At 41.6% G+C, this 21,461-nt stretch overlaps 1 protein-coding gene and 1 long non-coding RNA gene across 6 annotated transcripts in view; one reads left to right on the forward strand and one right to left on the reverse strand.

Annotated features, from left to right (window-relative positions):
- Positions 1-16,714, reverse strand: part of FRMD5 (FERM domain containing 5) — a 310,915-nt gene extending 294,201 nt beyond the window's left edge. For 2 of the 5 annotated variants that reach the window (XM_038580258.1, XM_038580260.1), the window contains exon 1: positions 16,365-16,714. In XM_038580258.1, coding sequence (XP_038436186.1) covers positions 16,365-16,466 — 102 coding nt within the window. In that variant the 5' untranslated portion in view covers positions 16,467-16,714. The remainder of the gene's footprint in view (positions 1-16,364) is intronic. The other 3 variants (XM_038580259.1, XM_038580255.1, XM_038580261.1) reach the window with 3 other exon arrangements.
- Positions 15,956-17,656, forward strand: LOC119866880. The gene is made up of 2 exons (XR_005381559.1): positions 15,956-16,947; positions 17,320-17,656. It is a non-coding gene; the product is annotated as an uncharacterized LOC119866880 (long non-coding RNA).
- The last annotated feature ends 3,805 nt before the right edge of the window (positions 17,657-21,461 follow it).

Consider the following 21,461-nt stretch of genomic DNA (forward strand, 5'->3'; position numbering starts at 1 on the left):
TTAAAATTGTACTATTAACATATATACAATAATCTACATGAAGTGGGGGAAGGGCTAAAGGAAAGACTTCATCAGCATTTAGAAAATACTAATCAAAGAAGATACAAGAATCCATTTTTCTAGATTCATAATCACTAGGCCTGTACTACGAAAAAAACATGGTTTATATGGCTTTTACACAACCTAGAAGAATACTCCTCAAAAACATTTGCCTTCCAAAACGGCTTTTAAGGGGCACTGGGGTGGCTCAGTTGGTTAAGTGTCTGCCTTCAACTCAGGTCATGATCCTGGAGTTCCAGGATCGAGCCCATGTTGGGCTCCCTGCTCAGGGAGGAGTCAGCTTTTCCCTCTCCCTATGCCCCCCCTTGTTAGTGTTTTCTCTCACTTTCTCTCTCTCAAATATTTTTTAAAAATGGCTTTCAAATTTGTTTTTCGTAAGTCTCTGGTTCTGAAGAAGTGCCTACAATAGAAGAAACTAGTATTCACTACCCTACTATCATTAACACAGATTCTAAATTACAAAAGAAGGAAAGCTCTTATGATTTATTAGCATGAGTCAATCCCCCATAATCTGATCTGTGTGGAACCAGTAAATAAAGCTATATTTTGTATTCTACAAAACTAAGAGAACACAGACTGAAGTAGTCACAAAGATCTGCCTTGACATCTCTTTCTTTAAAAGGAATATTTGCGTTTGTAGCGAATATCCTTCACAGAAGCAACACACGGAAAAACACTATTGAGCCCTGGACAAATTTCTTGGGAACTGGAGAATGTTTGTGCTAAAAGAGACTGGAAGGGTCTCTTTTTGAGTCTCCTCACTTTGTAGATGAAAGGTTAAATTACCTGCTCAAGGCCTCAAAGTTAATCAGCCAAGAGAGTCAGGCATTTCATACAAGTCTCCTGACTCCCCCAAGTCAATGTTTTCCCCTTTGGACTACACTGTCAGCTTCATCAGAGAGCAATGAGTAGGAACAACAACAAGGTCACAGAGAGTTTGAATCCTAGCTCTCCCCTCTCCCCCCCACCTAGCTGTGTGACATCAGACAAATTATTTAACATCTCTAAGCCTTACTGTATTCATCTAGAATTAGGGACAATAATATTTTCCATTAAACAGTAGGATTAAATGAAGGACACACATAAAGTGCTTATCACAGAGCCCAGAACACAGTAAGCACTAACTAAGTTTTTAAATGGCTCAATTAACATATTAAATTAAATATGTAATATGGACATTACACCAAATAACTCTCTAAAACACAATGGCATGTTATGATATGCATAATTTGTCAGTACATTCATTTTAATTGTAATTAATTACATCAGAGAAACCTTAGGAGCAGAGAATCACAGAAAAAATAAACATGCAAAAATAAATAAATAAAAAACCTACCAAGATATTTTTTTCCAAGATATTTTTAAACTCTTATCTTACCTCTTAGAATTGATTTTGAGTATCTTCTACTATTTTTCTTTCTTCTATTTATCTACTTATAAATAATTCTACAAAATTTTGAAAGTTAACTGGAGCCTAATCAGTGAGAAAACTTTCTATAGTCATTCTGAACCATAAATCCTAAATAATAAACGTATTTGCTCAGGAAAACTAATTTAATCACCATTTTAAGATTTTTATAATTACAGACTCACAAGAAGTTGTGAAAACACTATGAAAGATGGGGATCCCTGGGTGGCTCAGCAGTTTAGCACCTGCCTTTGGCCTGGGATCGAGTCCCATGTCGGGCTCCCTGCATGGAGCCTGTGTCTGTCTTTCATGAATAAATAAAATCTTTAAAAAAAAAAAAACACTATGAAAGATGTCCCATATATCCTTCACCCAGCTTCCCCCAAGGGTAACTTCTTATACAACTATGGTATATTATCAAAACCAGGAAATTGACATATGAATTAAGATAATTTCTATCATAAGATTACTTTTTCTCAAAAAATGATTTCATTAAGTAATCTCTATAACAAATGTGAGGCTCAAACTCACAACCCTGAGATCGAGAGTCATGCTCTACCAACTGAGCCAGCCAGGCACCCCTGGATTACTGTTTTAAAGTGTACAATGCTGTGGATTTTAGTATAATCCTAGAACCGTGCAACTACCACCACTAATTAACCACCTTCTAAAGTACCATAATATCACTCTAAAGACCAGAAAATCTGATGTTCATTTTTTAAATCTATTTAGCTCAAGTCAGAGGTAACTTTATATTTGTATTATTAACAATACTCTTGGGAAGCCTGGATGGCTCAGCGGTTGAGCGCCTGCCTTCAGCTCAGGGCCTGATACCAGGATCTGGGATAGAGTCCCACATCAGGCTCCCTGAGAGGATCCTGCTTCTCCCTCAGCCTGTGTGTCTCTGCCTCACTCTCTCATGAATAAATCAATCTTTGAAAACAAAAACAAAAAACCCAATCCTCTTTATCAGAGCTAACATTTTCATTCATACACATCTACAATCAACATTTATTGAGCCCCTAGGTGAGACCTTAGATACTAACTGTACAAAGATGCAATCTCTGCCCCTCAAACAGTTGTCTATTGAGAGGCAGATATGTGTGTAAATATTCACAAATGAATGTGGTAAATGCTATAATAAGGTCCCCCAAAGCATAGCCCAACACCGGGGAAGAAGTCTACCTTGGAGGGATCCCTGGGTGGCGCAGCGGTTTAGCGCCTGCCTTTGGCCCAGGGCGCGATCCTGGAGACCCAGGATTGAATCCCACGTCAGGCTCCCTATATGGAGCCTGCTTCTCCCTCTGCCTGTGTCTCTGCCTGCCTCTCTCTCTCTCTCTCTCGCTCTATCATGAATAAATAAATAAAATGTTTAAAAAAAAAAAAAGAAGTCTACCTTGGGAATAAGGTGATGAGAAGCTGATGATCCACCAAGTGGGATCAAACGCTTATGGAGACAAGTCTCAGAAGTCTCAGAAGCAAGGCAGCAAAGGTAATAAATAGAAGGGCATCTATGACGTGCTTAAAGGCTATTATGCAGCAGGTAATGGGGGACTCTTGAAGGATTTTAAAAAGAGAAAATGCATGCATTTTGGAAGCATGTAAAAGATAGGAATGAGACTACCGCTCCACAGGAAGTAAAACCTAGATCACTAAGATCCTATATCTGGCAAGCAACAAATGGAGAACCAGAGAAGACAGATTTAGGGGACTCTGATTCCTCCCATCACTGAGGCTAAAATCAGAAGAGGAAGACTGAATTCAGCAAGATCCCTATCATAGCTCAAAAACATCTGAGCTCTTATGGCTTCTTGGAAGTTCCAATTTCATCCCGCCTGAAAGAATGAGGAGTGGATTTAGGTTGGCCTGCTCCAATAAGATCCTGCTGGTCATTAAAATATTTCTCTACCAGTTGGCAAATAGCCCCCACCCTAAGAGGCCTCTCCCTCTTCCCTGGGAACACCCTGAACCCCACCTCCCATGATTCAACATAATAGTGTCTGGCCCAGCACAGGGCCCTAGACTCCATTCTACTGTGTTCTGGGAGAATCTTGGTTAGGGAGGTATCCACTGTGACTCATTGATTACTGAGCTTTTTTTATTATTATTTAAGTAACCTCCAACTTATAACCATCCCCCCCCCCCATCTCAAGAGTCACATGCTCCACTGACTGAGCTAGCCAGGTGCCCCAATCATTGAGTATTTTAAATATTACCCCCACATGGGAGCCATCGGCAGAAAGCTCCTTTAAACCATTAAACTTCTTCTATCACACAGCTGCAACAACAAAAAAAGATTTCAAATATTCTTTCATTTCCCATCAGGCTTCTCCAGATTCTCCCTCTAGATTTTGATTAAGTATTTCTGCTTAGAGCTCATCTTGCTCCATCCCAACGCTTTCTCTGGTTTTCATCTTTTCTCCCTTTATCAATTATTTCCACTCTCCCTAAAATTTCACCAACTTCAACTGTCCACAATAAAGACTCTCCTGGCCATAAGAAGTGCCCCCGCTGTTAAAGGATAGGGATCACATTATATTTCAGTTATGTTACATATAACTGTACCTTTTATAAACACCTCCCACCACTACCAACAGAAAGTGTGGCCACTACACAAAGAATTTTACCATAAGCAAAGGTATAACTTAATAGTGATGGCAATTAGAAACGGTGATAAGAGCGGACATCCGGCCAGCTCAGTCACTGGAGCCTGCAACTCTTGATGTTGGGGTCATGAGTTGCTTTAAAAAGCGGGGGAGGGGAAGGGTACTTGGGTGGCTCAGTTGGTTGAGCCTCCAACTCCTGATTTCAGCTCAGGTCATAATCTCAGTGTCTTGGGCTCTGTGCTTAGTGTCCCTCTCCCTTTGCTCCTCCCACTAGCCCCCACACACTCTTTCCCTCTCAAATAAATATTTTTTAAAAAGAATGGTGAAAAGATTAAGTAAGTGGCTCTAAGCATAAATTAGCATAAAGCAAAGGAGATCATAAGAGATGCAGAGAAGAGCTATGGTATGAGATAAGAAATAAAACTGTAGAATTCAGGAAGTGAAGAGAAAGTTTTCCTTATTATTTTCTTTTCTTTACGATTTTATTTATTTATTCATGAGAGAGAGAGAGGCAGAGACATAGGCGGAGGGAGAAGCAGACTCCCTGCAGGGAACCATTCAATCTCAAGACCCCAGGATCACACACGGCCTGAGCCAAAGGCACTCAACCACTGAGCCAACCCAGGTCACCTTATTATTTTCTCTCAACCAGAAACTAAAGATATTTTATGTAAGATATGTTCTTAATAGCAATAGTCCATAATGTCTTATAATGAATGACACAGTAAAAGGTCTAACTTGCAACAGTATCATTATATTTGTGTCTTTAAAATAATCAGTCTACTGTACCCAATATCCAAAACTGGAATATGGGGCAACCCGGGTGGCTCAGCGGTTTAGCACTGCCTTCAGCCCAGGGCCTGATCCTGGAGACCCGGGATCAAGTCCCATGTCGGGCTCCCTGCATGGAGTCCGCTTCTCCCTCTACCTGTGTCTCTGTCTCTCTTTCTCTGTGTCTCTCATGAATAAATAAAATCTCAAAAAAAAACCAAAAACTGGAATATGAGAAGTGTGTTCTCTTTTGCCATACAAATTATTAGAAAACAATTCTTAGACATGCTTTCAGTACTGTGGGTACTCATTGAAATAAGCTTATCTAAATTATCCAAAGTGTATTTAAAAATAAGCAAAGTAAGTATTGATCTTTCAGATCAACTGCTTATAAAATCTGACACTGCAATAGTTGGTTCAGTATCCTATGTCCTGAAGCTAGATCAAGCCAACTCCCACTTTTTAAAAGACCTGTTTCTTTTTTTTTTTTTTTTAATTATTTATTTATTTATGATAGTCACACACAGAGAGAGAGAGAGAGGCAGAGACACAGGCAGAGGGAGAAGCAGGCTCCATGCACGGGGAGCCCGACGTGGGATTCGATCCTGGGTCTCCAGGATCGCGCCCTGGGCCAAAGGCAGGCGCCAAACCGCTGCGCCACCCAGGGATCCCCAAAGACCTGTTTCATATAATGTTAGAATCTGAAGCTAAGTATAGATTAACTTGCTGTAATACTAGGACTACCTTATTTTTTTTTATCAGATTTTTATCTCTCAACTGCCAAACTTCTTCTGAGTGGCCTCACAAAGAGCGGATGGGTTATTTTGTTGTGCAGGGATGACAGTGTACTGTGAAATTGCAGGTTCCACACGCCTTATAACATCCCAGGCATCACTGCCAGTCCATAGTATCCTTCTGACTTACAAACCTCCAATTCCATAACAACTCTGGGGGATTCTGGATTTTTTTCTAGAGGCAAAAATCTGAGAGAGGGCAGGCTGGACGTTTTCTTCAGCTTAAATTATCCCCTAGAAGTACTTGAGATCCTTAGATGAATTAATTCTGCTTCTTTATAATCAATGTTCTTACTACTTGGCTCATATCTGACAAAACAATCATCTTAGTGGCATCTCCAGCCTAGAGTATATGGAATCCTCTGGTACTTGTGAAGCCAATTCTTCACTTGAGTGTCTTCAAAAATAGGGTAAGGCCCAGACTAGAGGCCTCAGACTTAAATCAGGCAATACGGAAATAAGGTTTTGCACCTGCCTGGAGGCCAAGGATAATTTGCCTGACTATGGAGGGCCTGAATGGACTACCAGACTATGAAAGTTCAAATGATTTGGCTTTTTCCTACTACAAGTTCAATGAAAGTGGCCAGACATTTAAGTGTGCCCTGGGGCATGCTGTTTTGATGTACCACTATTTCTTTCAGGTTTTAGGCCTATGGGCCTTTGCTAATTTCTCTGGCTCCCATAATACCACTTCACAGCAAGCCTCCTTAATCTCTCCCACAAAGTGGAGTGCCTGTATTGTCAGTCATTCCCCTATTCATCAGTCTTTAAACTATCCCTTCTTTTTCTCTTTTTCCAGAGCAAAATAACCTATTAGCATTGGCATTCTGCCGAACATTGATTGCCTAAATGCCAAACCATGCTTTCCTGCGGGTTCCCATCCCCAAAGCTCTAGTCTGGCATAGTGTGGAATGTTCAAAGTGCACCCTGGGTCGGGCTGGGAACTTCAGGGCTGGCAAGCAGGGGTTCACTGGGGAATCCAGGGAAGCATTGCCCCAACCTCTAGAAAAGCGATTTTGATGGCCACTTAGGTTTGGGAATAGAGATGCAGAAATTGTGCCTTTTAGGGCTCCACTAGTCACATTTCTTAACTGTCAATACACCATTTAGGCTGCACTGTATCAGCCAAAAGATTTTCAAACATCAGCTGAATGTTGGGATTTGATACTTTCTTTTGTGTAGATAAACTGATGCCAGAGATGAGGTCCCTTGGAAACAAAATTCATATACATAGTTACTGCAGCCACAGAATTAAGATTGATACATGAATCTACCCTTTCTTTATATGATGCCATTGCTTTGTGAAGAATCGTAATTTGTGTTGTACGCTTTTGGAGTTAGATTTAATTCAACACCAGTTTTCTGTTTTAGTTTAGACTAATTCTTTCAAGCATGTCAAGAATGATTGAAATTTGCTGACAGCAATCTTTCCGAGGCAAGTAGATTCTATTATTTGACTCAACTGTACCAGAGTAATCCAGATAAACATAGTAAAGACTAAATATATTTGGCTTTACATTTTTAGCTTTCCTACCTTGAAGTAGCCTGCTGTTACCTCAGCCTGGAATGCCCTTTACCCATCCCCACAGCCCATTTTCTGCTTTTGGCAATCTTTCATGACCTAGTTCAAATCTCACCTCCTTTGAGAAATATTTAGTAATTTCGAGTCCCCCATATTTGCATTGCCACAGCATACAGCCTTGTCTTAGCACTGAATTGCATGACATTTTTTGTTTGCTATTTACATGTTTGCAAATAGGGGCCTTCCTACATTCTCAGTGCTTTAAGTTGTGAAGACGATTTCTTTGAAAAACAGTATAGAAATATAAAATAATCATTCTTTCTAGGTCAGAGAAGACAGAAATAAAAACCAATAAATATAAGAGCAACAAATCGGAATGATGACCTGTTGTAGAATCTTTAGAATCCTGCCCACTTAAAAATGGTATGCATATCTGCAAATAACCTTTTATCTTACGAGGGTAGAGAATCAGTTAAGGCCATTGAGAAATGAATCAAAATTTAGAAATATAAGATTCACTGTTGGCCTCTTCCTCTCCCGCACTTTTTATACTCAACCAATCAACAATACTCTTCACTTTTACCTACTAAATATCTGTGTGACCCAGTACTAGTGATTCTCAAACCTCAAAAAGCGTAAGACTTACCTGGAAAACTTGTTAAAACAGACTGCTGAGCTCCATCCCCCGTATTTCTGATTCACTGGGGCTGCAGTAGTGCAAAAATCTGCTTTTGTAACAAGTGCCCAGGTGAAACTGATAGTGCTCATCCAGGAACCACACTTTGAGAACCACTGCTTTAACTCATCCCCTACTCCACCCTCCTTGCTTTTTAGCAAGGTTCACAATTTCTACAAAAGGAAAAAAGCCCCCTGAGTTGTGACACAGTAAGATGGCTCAAATAAGGCATAAAAATAGCTAGGTTTGGTCCTGATCTAGAATGGTTTCCTTTGGTGGGCAGGGGTTGTTTAAGGCTTTGAAATTATCTTTAACATACAGGAATGAGTCCTAAAGCGTTTCTAGAATGGTCCAAGGCATCTCTAAATACAGACCAGCAGATGAGGTCATAGTAATGCAAAGAGTCAGAAGTAGAGGAGGGGGAATGAAAGCTATAATCACTGTCAAAGGGGTGTTTTCTGTAGACAAGTGAATGGAGCTATTGTACACAAACTCAGTGGTTGCCAAGCATGTGGCCCAATTATTTTGCCTGTATGAGCATGGCACGGAAGGATCTCCTTAGAGGATTGAATTCACACAAGTTGGTGTTTAGTATGACAGTAGAAGCAAGAGCCTGAAGAATCTGAACTTTACAAGTTCCTGCTTTCCAAACCTAGGATATGATACAATTGGGTTGAAAAGATTACGAAAGTCAAACACCATAGTACAGCAGAGCAGCCCAGATGGCGCATCGGTTTAGCGCCGCCTGCAGCCCAGGATATGATCCTGGAGACCTGGGCTTGAGTCCCACGTCAGGTTCCCTGCATGGAGCCTGCTTCTCCCTCTTGCCTGTGTGTCTGCCTCTGCCCCTCCCTCTCTCTCTCTCTCTCTCTCTCAATAAATAAAACCTTAAAAAAAAAATTGTAGGGGATCCCTGGGTGGCGCAGCGGCTTAGCGCCTGCCTTTGGCCCAGGGCGCGATCCTGGAAACCGGGGATCGAATCCCACGTCGGGCTCCCGGTGCATGGATTCTGCTTCTCCCTCTGCCTATGTCTCTGCCTGTCTCTGTGTGTGTGTGACTATCATAAATAAATAAATAAATCTTTAAAGATTGTACAGCATTTACAGTTGGTGAAAGACCAATAAGAGAATCTTGCTCAAAATATTAACAATGAGGGACACCTGGGTGGCTCAGTGCCTGCCTTCAGCTCAGGGCGTGATCCTGGAGTCCTGGAATAGAGTCCCACATCAGGCACCCTGCTTCTCCCTCTGCCTGTGTCTCTGCCTCTTTCTCTCTTTCATGAATAAATAAATAAATAAAATCTTTTAAAAAATATTAACAATGAGGATCGCAAGGTGGCCTTGGGCAACAAGAGGTCCACAATTTAAATCTAGGGAGCCTCTGGGAGAAACTGCTCTCCCTACTCTATCTTTGGCTCTACTGATATTTAAAACATTTGTACAAGTTCAAAACGTTGTATTGGCCACCCAGATCCAAGTCTTAAAGGAATGGAAAGTACACTTCAATGACTAGAATGGACATATAACAAGATGTTTTTGCTCTCTTAGGGAAACACCATTCTCTCCGCAACACAGGAATGGAGATGCTTTAGTACTCTTCAGAGTTCTCAGCTGTGTGAGAGAAACATTCAGGTGGCTGACCTAAGCCCCAGGTATCAACCCCAGAAAACAGCGGCAACAACTGCCACCTGTGCTCCAGAAGAACAGCGTTCTCCTCCCTGAGCACCACATAGGCAAGATACAGAAGCCATGAGGTTGCTGCCAATCCTCCATGATATTCACGTCTGTTGTACAAGCTCTGGCTAGACACAGCTAAGGCAGAGCGGCCCACGGGAGGCTGCTCCAAGAAACAGGGTCTGCAGAGTCGGAATGTTATACACGAGACTATCAGAAGATGAATTCAGCTTAAAATAGATCTAATTGGAAACAGGTTGGGAAGCATGGTTCTCGTCCATGAACCCATGCTTGCTTCCTCTTGTTTGAGCAAGAGGTTAGAAAATGAGGCTGTGAGGAGGTTTTATGTGGCACTGACTTAGGGAAAAGGAATGAAATAAGTTTCTGTGGCTGTGGTGATCCCTATGCTCAATATCCTAATTCTGCCAGCCTTCCGACACCCCATGAAGCACTGCACTACACAGTATTCTTTTTTTTTTTTTTTTAAGATTTTATTTATTTATTCATGAGACACACAGAAAGAGAGGCAGAGACATAGGCAGAGGGAGAAGCAGGCTCCATGCAGGGAGCCGGATGCACGACTGGATCCCGGGTCTCCAGGATCACACCCCGGGCAGAAGGCGGCGCTTAACTGCTGTGCCACCGGGCTGCCCCACAGTATTCATTTGATCTAAGCCCTCTAAACCTGCATTGATGGGGGAAGGGGAGACCTGAAAGGCTTGAAATCCTAAGAGACAAACCAAACAATCAAGGAGTTCTAGACTGCAGCTCCTCTAATTCAACAAAGGATAATTGCAGAAAGTTATCAGAGACCTCAAAGGCTCCATAAAATACCACATTTACATACCATACACCTCACCAGGGAGAGGGGCTGTAGAGCAAAGTGGCTTAGAATGGGATGGGTTGAAACTATAAAAAGCGTTATACAGTTGTTAGAAAATTTTTATTGTTTTTCAGACACAAAAATACTAAAGTGTTGGAGTTAACCCAGCCATCATGTAGCACAAACAAATCAGAATAGTTATTGAACTACAACCATGTAAGGCACTGTCGTATAATTCCTAGCATTTAAAATTTATAGCTTCCTCTGACTTCTTTAAAAATTCTAAAGTAAGGCAGCCTGGGTGGCTCAGTGGTTTAGCGCCACCTTCAGCCCAGGGTGTGATCCCAGAGACCCGGGATCGAATCCCACATCGGGCTCCCTGCATGGAGCCTGCCTCTCTCTGTGTGTCTCTCATGAACAAATAAATAAAATCTTTAAAAAAATAAAAATTCTAAAGTAAAATCTACCAGAAAATAGATATGAAAATAATGCAAAATATTTTACTATAGTGATTATATCACTTAATGTCTTGCTTATTTTGGGTTACACATTTTAATACCTATACATAAACCACAACAAACATAAAAATGACTATTTTTTGGTCTTCAGGTGGTCTGATTTTATCTTGGCAAACTTTTTTTAATGTGATATTAATGCTAGCACAGACATGATCAATGAGTCTCTGGGCAATGCAACAGAGAACTCAAAACCCACATCCTTTTTTTATTATACACTATGTAGAATTGCCTCATCTAGCATATTCATTCCAAACATTTAACAGAATGCAAATTCATACAAATACCCTTGAGTAAAATATGCAGTGGTGATAGTTTCTAGGTTTCTCTTGGATGCCACTGACACTTCCTTAAACCAAACTTTTTCAAGAAAAGAATGGGAGCATAAATATACATCTAGAATTTACCTTTTGTGCTAAAAAGTTGGTCTGTATTAATTTTATACAAAGAACATTTAATAATACAAATTAAGAAATAGAATACAAATGCTTTCAAGATTCTAGAAGGCTAATTTTGGAACTTAGTTTCAAGAATTAGAGTCTGACTTGCTATTATAACAAATCCTGAGACACCATAATTATTTTTTAAAGCAAAGTTTTAAAAAAAAACAATATTCATGAAAATACAACAGCTTTGTGTCTTTCTGTGAATACAATTAATCTTAGTTCTCTAACAACATCCCTTTTGCATTAATGAAACCAAGGATTTCGCTTACCAAATATGAAGCAGAAGTTCTTGGAAGAGACAAATCATGGTAGGTGCAGGAAATAAATGCCCCTCTAAAGCCAAAGACTTGGTAGGAATGAGGAAAAGCAAACCTGAATTCTTGAGTTTTAGAGAAGAGTTCTACTACAGAATGCAGTTATTCCAGACTTGAATTTCATGATTTCACTGAGATTAATCAGAAATCATTTTGTTAGATTTTATTTATCTATTTGAGAGAGAGCAAAAGAGAGCACAAAAGCGGGAAGTGGAAGCATACTTCCCTCTGAGCAGTGAGTGCAAGGAGGGGGAGGGGGGTAATTGATCCCAGGACCAGAGATCAAGACCTGAGCCAATCAGAAATCATTTTAAGGAGAGGCACCTGAGTGGCTCAGTTGGTTAAGCACTCAACTCTCGGTTTCAGCTCAGGTCACGATCTCTGCTTAAGATTCTCTCCCTCTAAAAAAACAAAAAAACAAAACAAAAAAAAAAAGATTCTCTCCCTCTCCCTTCGCCCCTGCCCCCATCACACACTCTCTCACTCAAATAAATAAAATCTTTTTAAAAGTCATCTTAAGGGATGCCTGGGTGGCTCAGTGGTTGAGCATCTGCCTTCAGCCCAGGGCATGATCCTGGAGTCCCTGGATCAAGTCCCACATCGGGCTCCCTCCATGGAGCCTGCTTCTCCCTCTGCCTCTGTCTCTCTGTGTATCTCATGAACAAAAAAAAAAAGTCATCTTAAGGAGAATCAAGGCTTATTTTCAAAAAAAAAAAAAAAAAAAACAACTTCTCAATCCTATTTTTGACTTGCTAGACTAAGGCACAACGCATATTAGTTTGTTATTATTTATTATTATGTTATTATTTGTAATGAAATTACCAAATAACTTTTTCTTTACTGTGAAATAAGTATTTTTATTTCCATTTTACAGATAAGGAAATTAAAGTACAGACAGGTGAAATAACTTACGGAGTCAGAAGGAAAAGAGGGAACAAAGATGGGATTTAAAGGCAAAATGACCAGAGTTTAAATATAGCACAACCACCTACTAGCTTTAAGTAAGTTCCTTCATCCAAGTCTTTCATCCGTAAAATGAGAATACCACCTACCTCTCAAATAGTTGATGTAAGGCATAAACAAAACACCTCGCAGAAAGAATAGTACAGTTAGCCATTCAAGAAACATCAGCTCTCCCACCAATCCACAAACCTATTTTCTTCAGCTAGTACAATGGGTGTATAATGAATCCATATGCTATTGTGAGGTAAGTGAGAAAATAGCACAAGTGGGGCGCCTGGCAAGTACGGGACATTTGTTCTCTCCCCCAATATTCCCTCCCTTATCATAGATCCCACAGTTACTGAATGGTTGAGCCACAGTCAAATCCATATCTTGGTTGCATTATAGAACTGCTTCTGTACACATGCATTTATGGTAGTACCTCATTTAACTGCAAAAATATATTTAACCTAGTCACTTGATCAGTTGTTATTTTAATGTGTTCCCAGTAAAATCAAATTCATTTCTAGGGTAGCCTTATTTTTCAGTAATCAGAAAAAGGTGATTAATATTTCTGACTTGAAAATATGTATTTTCAATACATATTTCTACTGGCAATTCTGTAATGCATATTCTTAATATTTTATAAACTATTACAACTCAAGATAGCTAAGAATCTATTAGGATATTATATGTCTAAGCATTTACATGACTCCATTTGATATACTGAGTTCAAAGATATTAGGTAACCTTTTCATTTTTCCTATTTGTTCCAAGTAAAATAACAAAGTCGGGTAGTAAATGTGGTAAGTAAATGTAGATACTCATAAATGAAACAGATGTGTGAAAAATATGGACCAGATCTGCATTTATGAGGCAATGACCTTCAAAACTGGCAGGGAGCTATTAACAATGTTCTTCACAGGGGAGCAATTATATTACAACCCTCCCATGTATAATTTCATTTCCCATGATCTACAAATATATTTGCATATCAGAAAGAATAAAAGAATAGTCTGGTAACTGTGGCAACCTTCATTGAGAGGATATAAGCATTTTCCTTACCTTGATAATCACATTCTAAATGCCAGATCAGTATAACTGGTGCAATATGAAAGGCAAGACCAACACTTTGACAGAATTACCTACAACTGAAATTTACTAAATATAGCTATTACGGCTCTAACCCAGTGTTACATTTCTGATTCTCTAATCCCCTAAGTGTTCTCTGATTATCTCAAGAAGTACTGAAATCTTTCTAAAATATATACCTTAAAGAAAAATATGACATATAGTACTTTAAGGGAAAGGATTCCAAATTATCACCAAAAATTTTTTAAAATATACTATAATTCCTAAAATGTTAGGAATATTGCTTTAACCTAGCAAATAGCTCACAGTTTTTCCCCATACTGATTTAAAAGACTCTAGGTCTAATGTTTGACAAATAAGCACATGCACAAACACGCGCATGCACACACAGCAGAAACATGAGGAGAAAGTTGCTAAGAAAACCTCAATCTCTAAAAGCTAAAAAAAGCTATATGCACAAAATATTAATTTCACATAAGATCCTTTTTTTTTTTTACATTTCCTCACATTGGGTAAAAACAAAAGTAATTCACAATACTTGTGCCAAAGATTGACAATATTACATAAACTTCAGAATTCCTGTTTTCTAATTTTCACTAAAGAATCACAACGCATAATCATCAACATGTCTAGACAGTGGACACTCACTACAGTATAGTGTCATGTTACACCAAGCTTAATTTTCTTATGTGCCCTATGTTCTTATAACATATTAAAAATTATAATAATGTAAAATAAGACCAACAAGAGAATAAACACAACCATAGTAAGACAGAGCAAGCATAAACCCAATAAGTCCTGCTTGACTTAAAAATATTTTTCTCAGTGATAATAAAAATTACCCACAACTATACCAATCAACCAACCTTAGAGGTTCCATTAAGTGGGAAAAATAACTAGTTGTTTTATTTTGATACCTTAAAACCACAAGATTGTCACTAGTTGAGCGATGATGTGAACTGTTTCATTTGTACTCTATACCTTGGTAAAAGTTAATGACCTGCCCCAGAAATTTTATTTCACCATATACCCCAAAGTATTTTTAGGACTCACAAAGTCTGAATCTCACACTGCCCTTGATATGTTATCATGTAAAAGCTTTAAATTTTAAAACAAAAGGATAAAGACCTTAAAAGCTCTAGACAGTGTATTCAAACGGTGACTATGTCAAGTCAGTATCTTCTCCTCCCCCACCCAAAAACAAAAAAAAGAACTGTACACAACACATGAAGATACAATAGAAACAAAAAGTAGCATGCCATTCATTCAGTAAGGAAATAATACAGAACATCTATCATATTCAACTACAAAAATCCTTTCACTTGATGGCTAGCATCATCATGACTGTTTAATTTGCATTTAAGTGGCCTTAAAAAAGAGATTTTGTTCCCTTTCTCTGTCCTCCTGGATCTTTGGCAGCAGTCAGCACTTCTGCCCAGAGCTTGTTTGGGGAGTGGGAGAAAAGGGAAAGTGGAGAGAAGGCTGAACTGAGCACGGAGTCAGCAGAGAGCAGCTGCTCTCATCCACTCCCCAGCGTCTTTCTCACACACCGCTATTTTCCGCTATTGAGCATTGTCAGCAAAAAAATAAATGGGGAGGGCGGGAGACAAAGAGGGTAGAACCAGAGGCCGACAGTTTTTGTCTGCCACATCTGAGGCGAGAAGCCCCCTCTGGTTTCTTGCTGCAAAGGCAAGGGATCAGGTGAGACCCCTCCGGGTCCAACTCAATTTGCTTCTCGAGAAAGAGCAGTTTCCGGCAGCGAGCGCAGGATCCTTCGGCTGCTAAACTAAACACCAGAGCATTGTCAGTGTTTCCCATCTCTGACTTTACAGAGAGAGGGCTGTGACTGCATTCCTGGGAAAGACTACTACTCCAAACGTGCCACACGGCAGTAGTGAAAACACATAAGCAAGAGGTTGTAAAAAAAAAAAAAAAAAAAAAAATCTCTTCCAAAATACCAGGTTCTGAAGAAATGCTGCGAAGCATTAACGTATTGTTGGCGTTTTTTGGAAGTCACCGATTCTTTCTCGCCACGGCCAACCCTCAAACCTCTGGTACTTGTTGCTAAATCTTTACCTCACCCCACCCCCCCAAAAAAAATTGCCCAGCACGAGATGTGGGGAGCGAAAGGCGGGAGGGGGGCCTAATCTCGGGAGCCCAGAGGACTGGTCTCCCTTCCATAGGCCACTCTGCATGGGCTGCGCGTTCACTTCTACCTTCCGAGAGCTCTGACTCACAGATGCTGGGGGGGGGGGGGGGGGGGGGTGATTATGACATACAGCGTTATCCTTCCAACCAAAGATAGATAAGAAAAGCTGGCCAGCGGTCCTTGCCTGGCCAGAGAGCCAAAGCCTGCGCCCTCCGACGGGGCGGCCGGGGCAGGAGCCTTTCGCCCTGCCTGCCTGCCTCCGGACGCCCGCGGAAGATGCTCCCCACCCGGGCAGGCTCGAGGAGCCAGGATGGGGCGCCCTCACCCTGGGAGAGGGCAAGAAGGGAGCTGAGGGTCCGGGACGGAGGGACTCTCACCGCAGCTGCGCCGAGCGCTCGGCACCCCGCCCCGGACCGGGTCTCGGGCGGAGGCGCTCTGCACTGGGGCCGTCAACCGCAGCCAGGGACGGACAAAGCACCGGGGTCTGCGGCGACCCCGGGCGGCGGCCGCGGGCCAAGTTAGCGAGGCTCGGGGGCCGCGGGGGTCCCGCGGACAGGGCGGCGCGGCACTGACCTGGATGGTGCAGGTGTACTCGCTGTCGTCCAGCAGCCGCACGGTGCAGCTGTACTCGCGCTCCAGGCTCCTGCTGCTGCCGCTCATCAACCTGCTCAGCATCTTCCCGCCCGCCCGCCCCCGGGAGAGACGCGGCGGCGCTGCGGACCCCGGACCAGGCGCCCCTCAGCCGGGCAGCTCCGCGCGGGCCCCGGGCACCTGCACCATCACCCCAGCCCGGTCGCGGCCGCTGCCTCCTGCCGGCCCAGCTCCTCCTTCTTCTCCTCCTCCTTCTCCGCCACCGCCTCCCTCTAGCCCAGAGCAAGCGCCCCGCTCTCTCTCCTCCGCGCCCCACTCCCCATGCCCAGCTCTTGGGGCGGGGCCTCGGCCGGAGAGGGGCCAATGGGGGTCAGCGCGGCGGAACCGAGTGGCAGGCGGTAGAGCCAATCGAAATAGCGTACTGGGATGATGGACAGGTGACGGAAGCAATCACGGGAAAGCAGTCGGACAGAGCCCAGCGGCACCAGCCCTCTGGCGTCCCAAACTAGGGGCTCTTCTCTGCTCTGCGGTTCCTGTAGAAGCTGTTTCCCCTCCCCCGGGCCAGGTGTGGGCACCCGGCCGGATAAATGTCTGCTGCGTGGAATACGTTTAGGCTGGGCTTCAGGGGCCAAGTCCTACACTCTGCAACGCCGCGAGTCCCGCCCTCTCGGGAGCAGGGGCGGTGCGAGATAACAATCACCGCACCTGCAGAATGCAGGCACCTTCCGCTCAGGACCGGGCTGCTGCCCCCACCTGAGCTATTTCCTAAATCGGCCCGACGGGCCTGTCTGCTCCAGCCCTCTTATTTTGGAGAACATCTGTTTTACAGGAGCTACTTAAGTAAAAGCGGTAGGGTTCGCACGGGTTTTTACGTGCCCAGGTTTAACCCCTAGGAAACCCTTCACTCTAACACCCTATGCCTCCCTTCTATTTTCAGAAGACAAAAGGAAGAGACTGAGGTGTGTTCCTTCAGCCAGTAGGGTGCAGAGGAATTGATGGGTCCTTTCCTTGCACCTTCAGAACTAGAATTACCATATTTTCAGACTTCATCAACGAAACACCAGAGTATGTCAGGAGGTATATGTCTCAAAGAAAAAAAAAATTGCTGCCCTTTGTGACCCCACATCTAAAGATCTTATGTTCTTTACGAAAACTTCACCAAGAAACATTCAATATTGAGTGACTCAAAATTTGTTGATGGAAGGAAATGTTATATAAAAGAATCATATCAACATAACATTAATGCAGTAATAAATATATTAATTGAAAAATAACATATGCATAATTTCCTATTATTTTCATTTATACTGTTCTTGTTTATAGGGAAAACAAACACATAACAAAAATGAAACCCTACATTAACTTAGAAAACATCTGACCTTTAAAGTAGTTTTTCCCCCTTCTCCCCCACCCTCAGTCATATTTAAATGTGACCCTTGAAGGGGAGGGGGGAGGGGCAGAGAGGGTTCTGAACTCAAACCCCACTCTGGGCTTAGAACCTACTTAAAAAAGTGTGCTTCTTCCCTAATGTCCTTGGATTCCAATATTTCTCCCCATTTTTTTTGCATGGGACCCTCCCCTACTTCAGTTATCACCTCAATAACCTAGATTGCTATCCTTATTAGTTGCATTCTCCTTTGTGGCATTCATAGTCATAGGAGGTTCCACTTTTCAATGTACTACTGGAGGAGTTAAGAAACTAGAACAATGAGATATTCCAACCATCAAACCGAATGTGAGTTCCCCTACTTTGTGGCCCCAGTATGTAGCCTGGGTGTGCAACACAGTAGGTATTTGATGAGTGTTTGTCGCATGAAGTAAATGAGATAGATATTTCATAGTGTCTAAGTCCCAGGGAAAGATCTATGCAGAAACTAAGAATTTCAGGAAGGTCTTGAAGATATGAAATTATTAATATGCCAAAGTGATAGTCGACAAAGCTCTACGTTGTTATGTAGTTGGGAGAAAGTAATGAAAGATTTCAGGCAGGCAGAACCTCTGTTGAAGGCAAGAGTTGCTCTTTGTTTACAGAATCTACAAAAGCAAGAAAAAATGTCCAAGAAGCTAGAGGAAGCCCAGTAGTTTGATGGTAGGGAAATGTCTTTAACAGGTTATGCAAATAAGCAGCTGTTAGAATAAAAAGCAAAGCACCACAAATCCAGAAAAGCTCTAAGGAACTGAATGTAGTCTTTTTTCAGAGTATGACCATAGACGCAATCAACAGGAATAAGATTGTGGCTGCTGTGCCAATGTGTTAAGTAACATTCCTGTTCAGCCTAAGAAAATCATGTCAACTTAGATGCTCACCTCAATGAAAGACCAGTTAGAGGGCAGTCTGGGTGGCTCAGGGGTTTAGTGCCCCTTTCAGTCCAGGGCATGATCCTGGAGACCTGGGATCAAGTCCCACATCGGGTTCCCAGCATGGCACTCTGCCCATGTCTCTCATGAATAAATAAATAAAACCCTTTAAAAAAAAAAACAGGTATTCATCCATGCTTATACATAATATCTAGAAAGAACTTCAAACTCTCCCTTACTCAGAACACTTTGTGAAGAAAACAGGGGATGGATGCATAATGGAAGAAAAGCAACTATCAAATTCTGGTTAAATGTATACCTGTACAGGGATCGAGAGCAGAAGCCTAAGGAAAACTGAAAAGAAAAGACTTATATAAAACCCCAAACTGAGGGACACCTGGGTGGCTCAGCAGTTAAGCATCTGCCTTAGGCTCAGGTCATGATCCTGGGGTCCAGGATCAAGTCACACATCAGGCTCCTTGCAAGGAGCCTGCTTATCCCTCTGCCTGTGTCTCTGCCTCTTTCTGTCTGTGTCTCTCATGAATAAATAAAATATTTTTTAAAAACCTGAGGAATATTTTGTTTATTTTTGTTTTCCTTAAGTCTTTTGAGCAAGATGTCCAGGATAATAAGGCTTTGTTCAATAAAAGGACTCAAGGACTCCTGGGCCCTTGTTAATCAGCATCATAGCTTTCATGAATTTTTTGAGTGTAAAAGAAGCCATATTTAAAACTCCAAATTATAATGACTGGCCCCTACCTTCCAAATTATTAGGACGTCAGACCCCTTTAAAGTTTCTTTCCCTTCTCTCCTGTTGAGGAGTCCTGAAGGGAGTTGCTATCACCAACATATGCCTGAAATAACTGAATTATTTCTGCCTCTACTTCAGATGTCCCATACTCTGATATTCTGGGACTCTGATCTCTCTCCAGTCAATGCAATTTTCACCATTGCCTTGAGACCTGGCAGGAAGAGGCATTGCCCTCCCTTCGCCAGGACATCACAAACGCAGGCTCTTCCCATCAAAGTCTCTTTACAGCACAGCCAAGACCAGGGTTGTATATCAATGTTAGAAAGGGAAAATAATCCAGAGTAATCTGCAGTTATGACATGGCCACTCTCAAAACCCTTTTGAGCTATGTTGGTGAGCTTGCAGCCAGGGTCCATCAAGAGGTCCCCTGACCATGTCTGGAGCATTCAGGCTCAACCACAGAGAGAAGCTCAGAGAAGAAAATAACTCGTCTCACCCAGTTTAAAATCCATTTTCAAAGTCCCATTTTCTGTCCCAGTTGCTGCCTCTCACTAGGATGACTGACCATGAGAATAGCTACTCTTTTAGAGGAGACCCTGCCTCCCATTCCCAGGAGTGTGACCTTGATCTTTGACCCAATTAGGCCACTAATTGCCTTAAGAATATAACCCTTCCAATATCGGCACATTTCTCACAAAGACTGAATTATTCAGTCTTTACAAGTAGATCTATGTAGAGCCTCACCGAAGCCAGTCCAGTCTCTTTGCATAATTATTTCCCCAGTAAGTAGTAATAGATCATACCTACCTTTGTTTGCCTATAGCTTGAGATCTCAGCTTTTGAGCAAAGGCTCAAACAAGGATATTCACATCCCCACAGAAACAATATATTGACACATATGTAGTCTACATCTAGAGAGAAAAGAAACAGTTTTTCTCTTCTCTTCTGAAGCAATGTCTGCAGAAGCCGGGCTCCTGCTCCACACACAAAGATTTGCATATCCAAATGCAGCACATTGCTTCATAGACTAAAGCATTTATACTCATTATAGTTTTCCAAGAATAATAAATGTATACTTGCTTTAATATGAGTAGTTAAGACAATTCATGTAGTTTTTTCAGTCTACCTCTTGAAAAAAATGGCCAAGTCTTTGTTTTATCAGGACAGAATTTACCTATGGTTTTAATAGACATACTTTCCATTTTCTACCAACTCTTAGGACTTTCAGTTTAACTCCCATTACACTTAGAAGAATTTTTTAATATGTATTTTTTATTTGGAAATATAAGTACATATGGTTTTTTTAGTCCAAACTACGCTTATTGAACATTTACTATGTGTTAGATACATACTCTGTGACAGCTTTCTTGAAAACATAAGACATAATCCAAAGAATAAGGGAAACTGAAATGTACAAAACAAGGAGTTCACAACCTAGGAGAGGGTATCAGGTATATAAACAATTAGCTATTATATAATACAAGCAGTATGAGTACTGCAAGAGAACAACAAAGTGTACAATTATTTAAGCATGGGAGATAGCAACGTCTTACAGTAAAGCATTTGAGTTGGGTCCATAGAAAGAGAGTAGTATGGTCATGGGTGCAGATAGCAGAAGAGCAAGATATGGGATGAGGAGTCACATATTAAGTAGAGGAAACAGCATGAGCAAAGACATAGAAGCACAAATATGTATGTTTCAGAAACATGTAGCATGTTTCAGAAATTCCTAGTACCCCTGGATGCATTGGCTAGGAAAAAATGGACTGAGGCCAGAACATACAGGACCTTCCATGTCATGTTAGGAATTTGGACTTTGCCGTATAGACTATAGGGAGGCACTGAAGGTTTTTAAACAGAGAAATGACATGATCAGATCTGTTTTTGGAACTGATCTTTTTTTTTTTAAGATTTTATTTATTTATTCATGAGAGACAGAGAGAGAGAGAGAGAGAGGCAGAGACACAGGCAGAGGGAGAAACAGGCTCCATGCAGGGAGCCCCGCGTGGGACTTGACCCCCGGTCTCCAG

The sequence above is a fragment of the Canis lupus genome, chromosome 30, assembly GCF_011100685.1.
Source record: "Canis lupus familiaris isolate Mischka breed German Shepherd chromosome 30, alternate assembly UU_Cfam_GSD_1.0, whole genome shotgun sequence".
Classification (NCBI taxonomy): domain Eukaryota; kingdom Metazoa; phylum Chordata; class Mammalia; order Carnivora; family Canidae; genus Canis; species Canis lupus.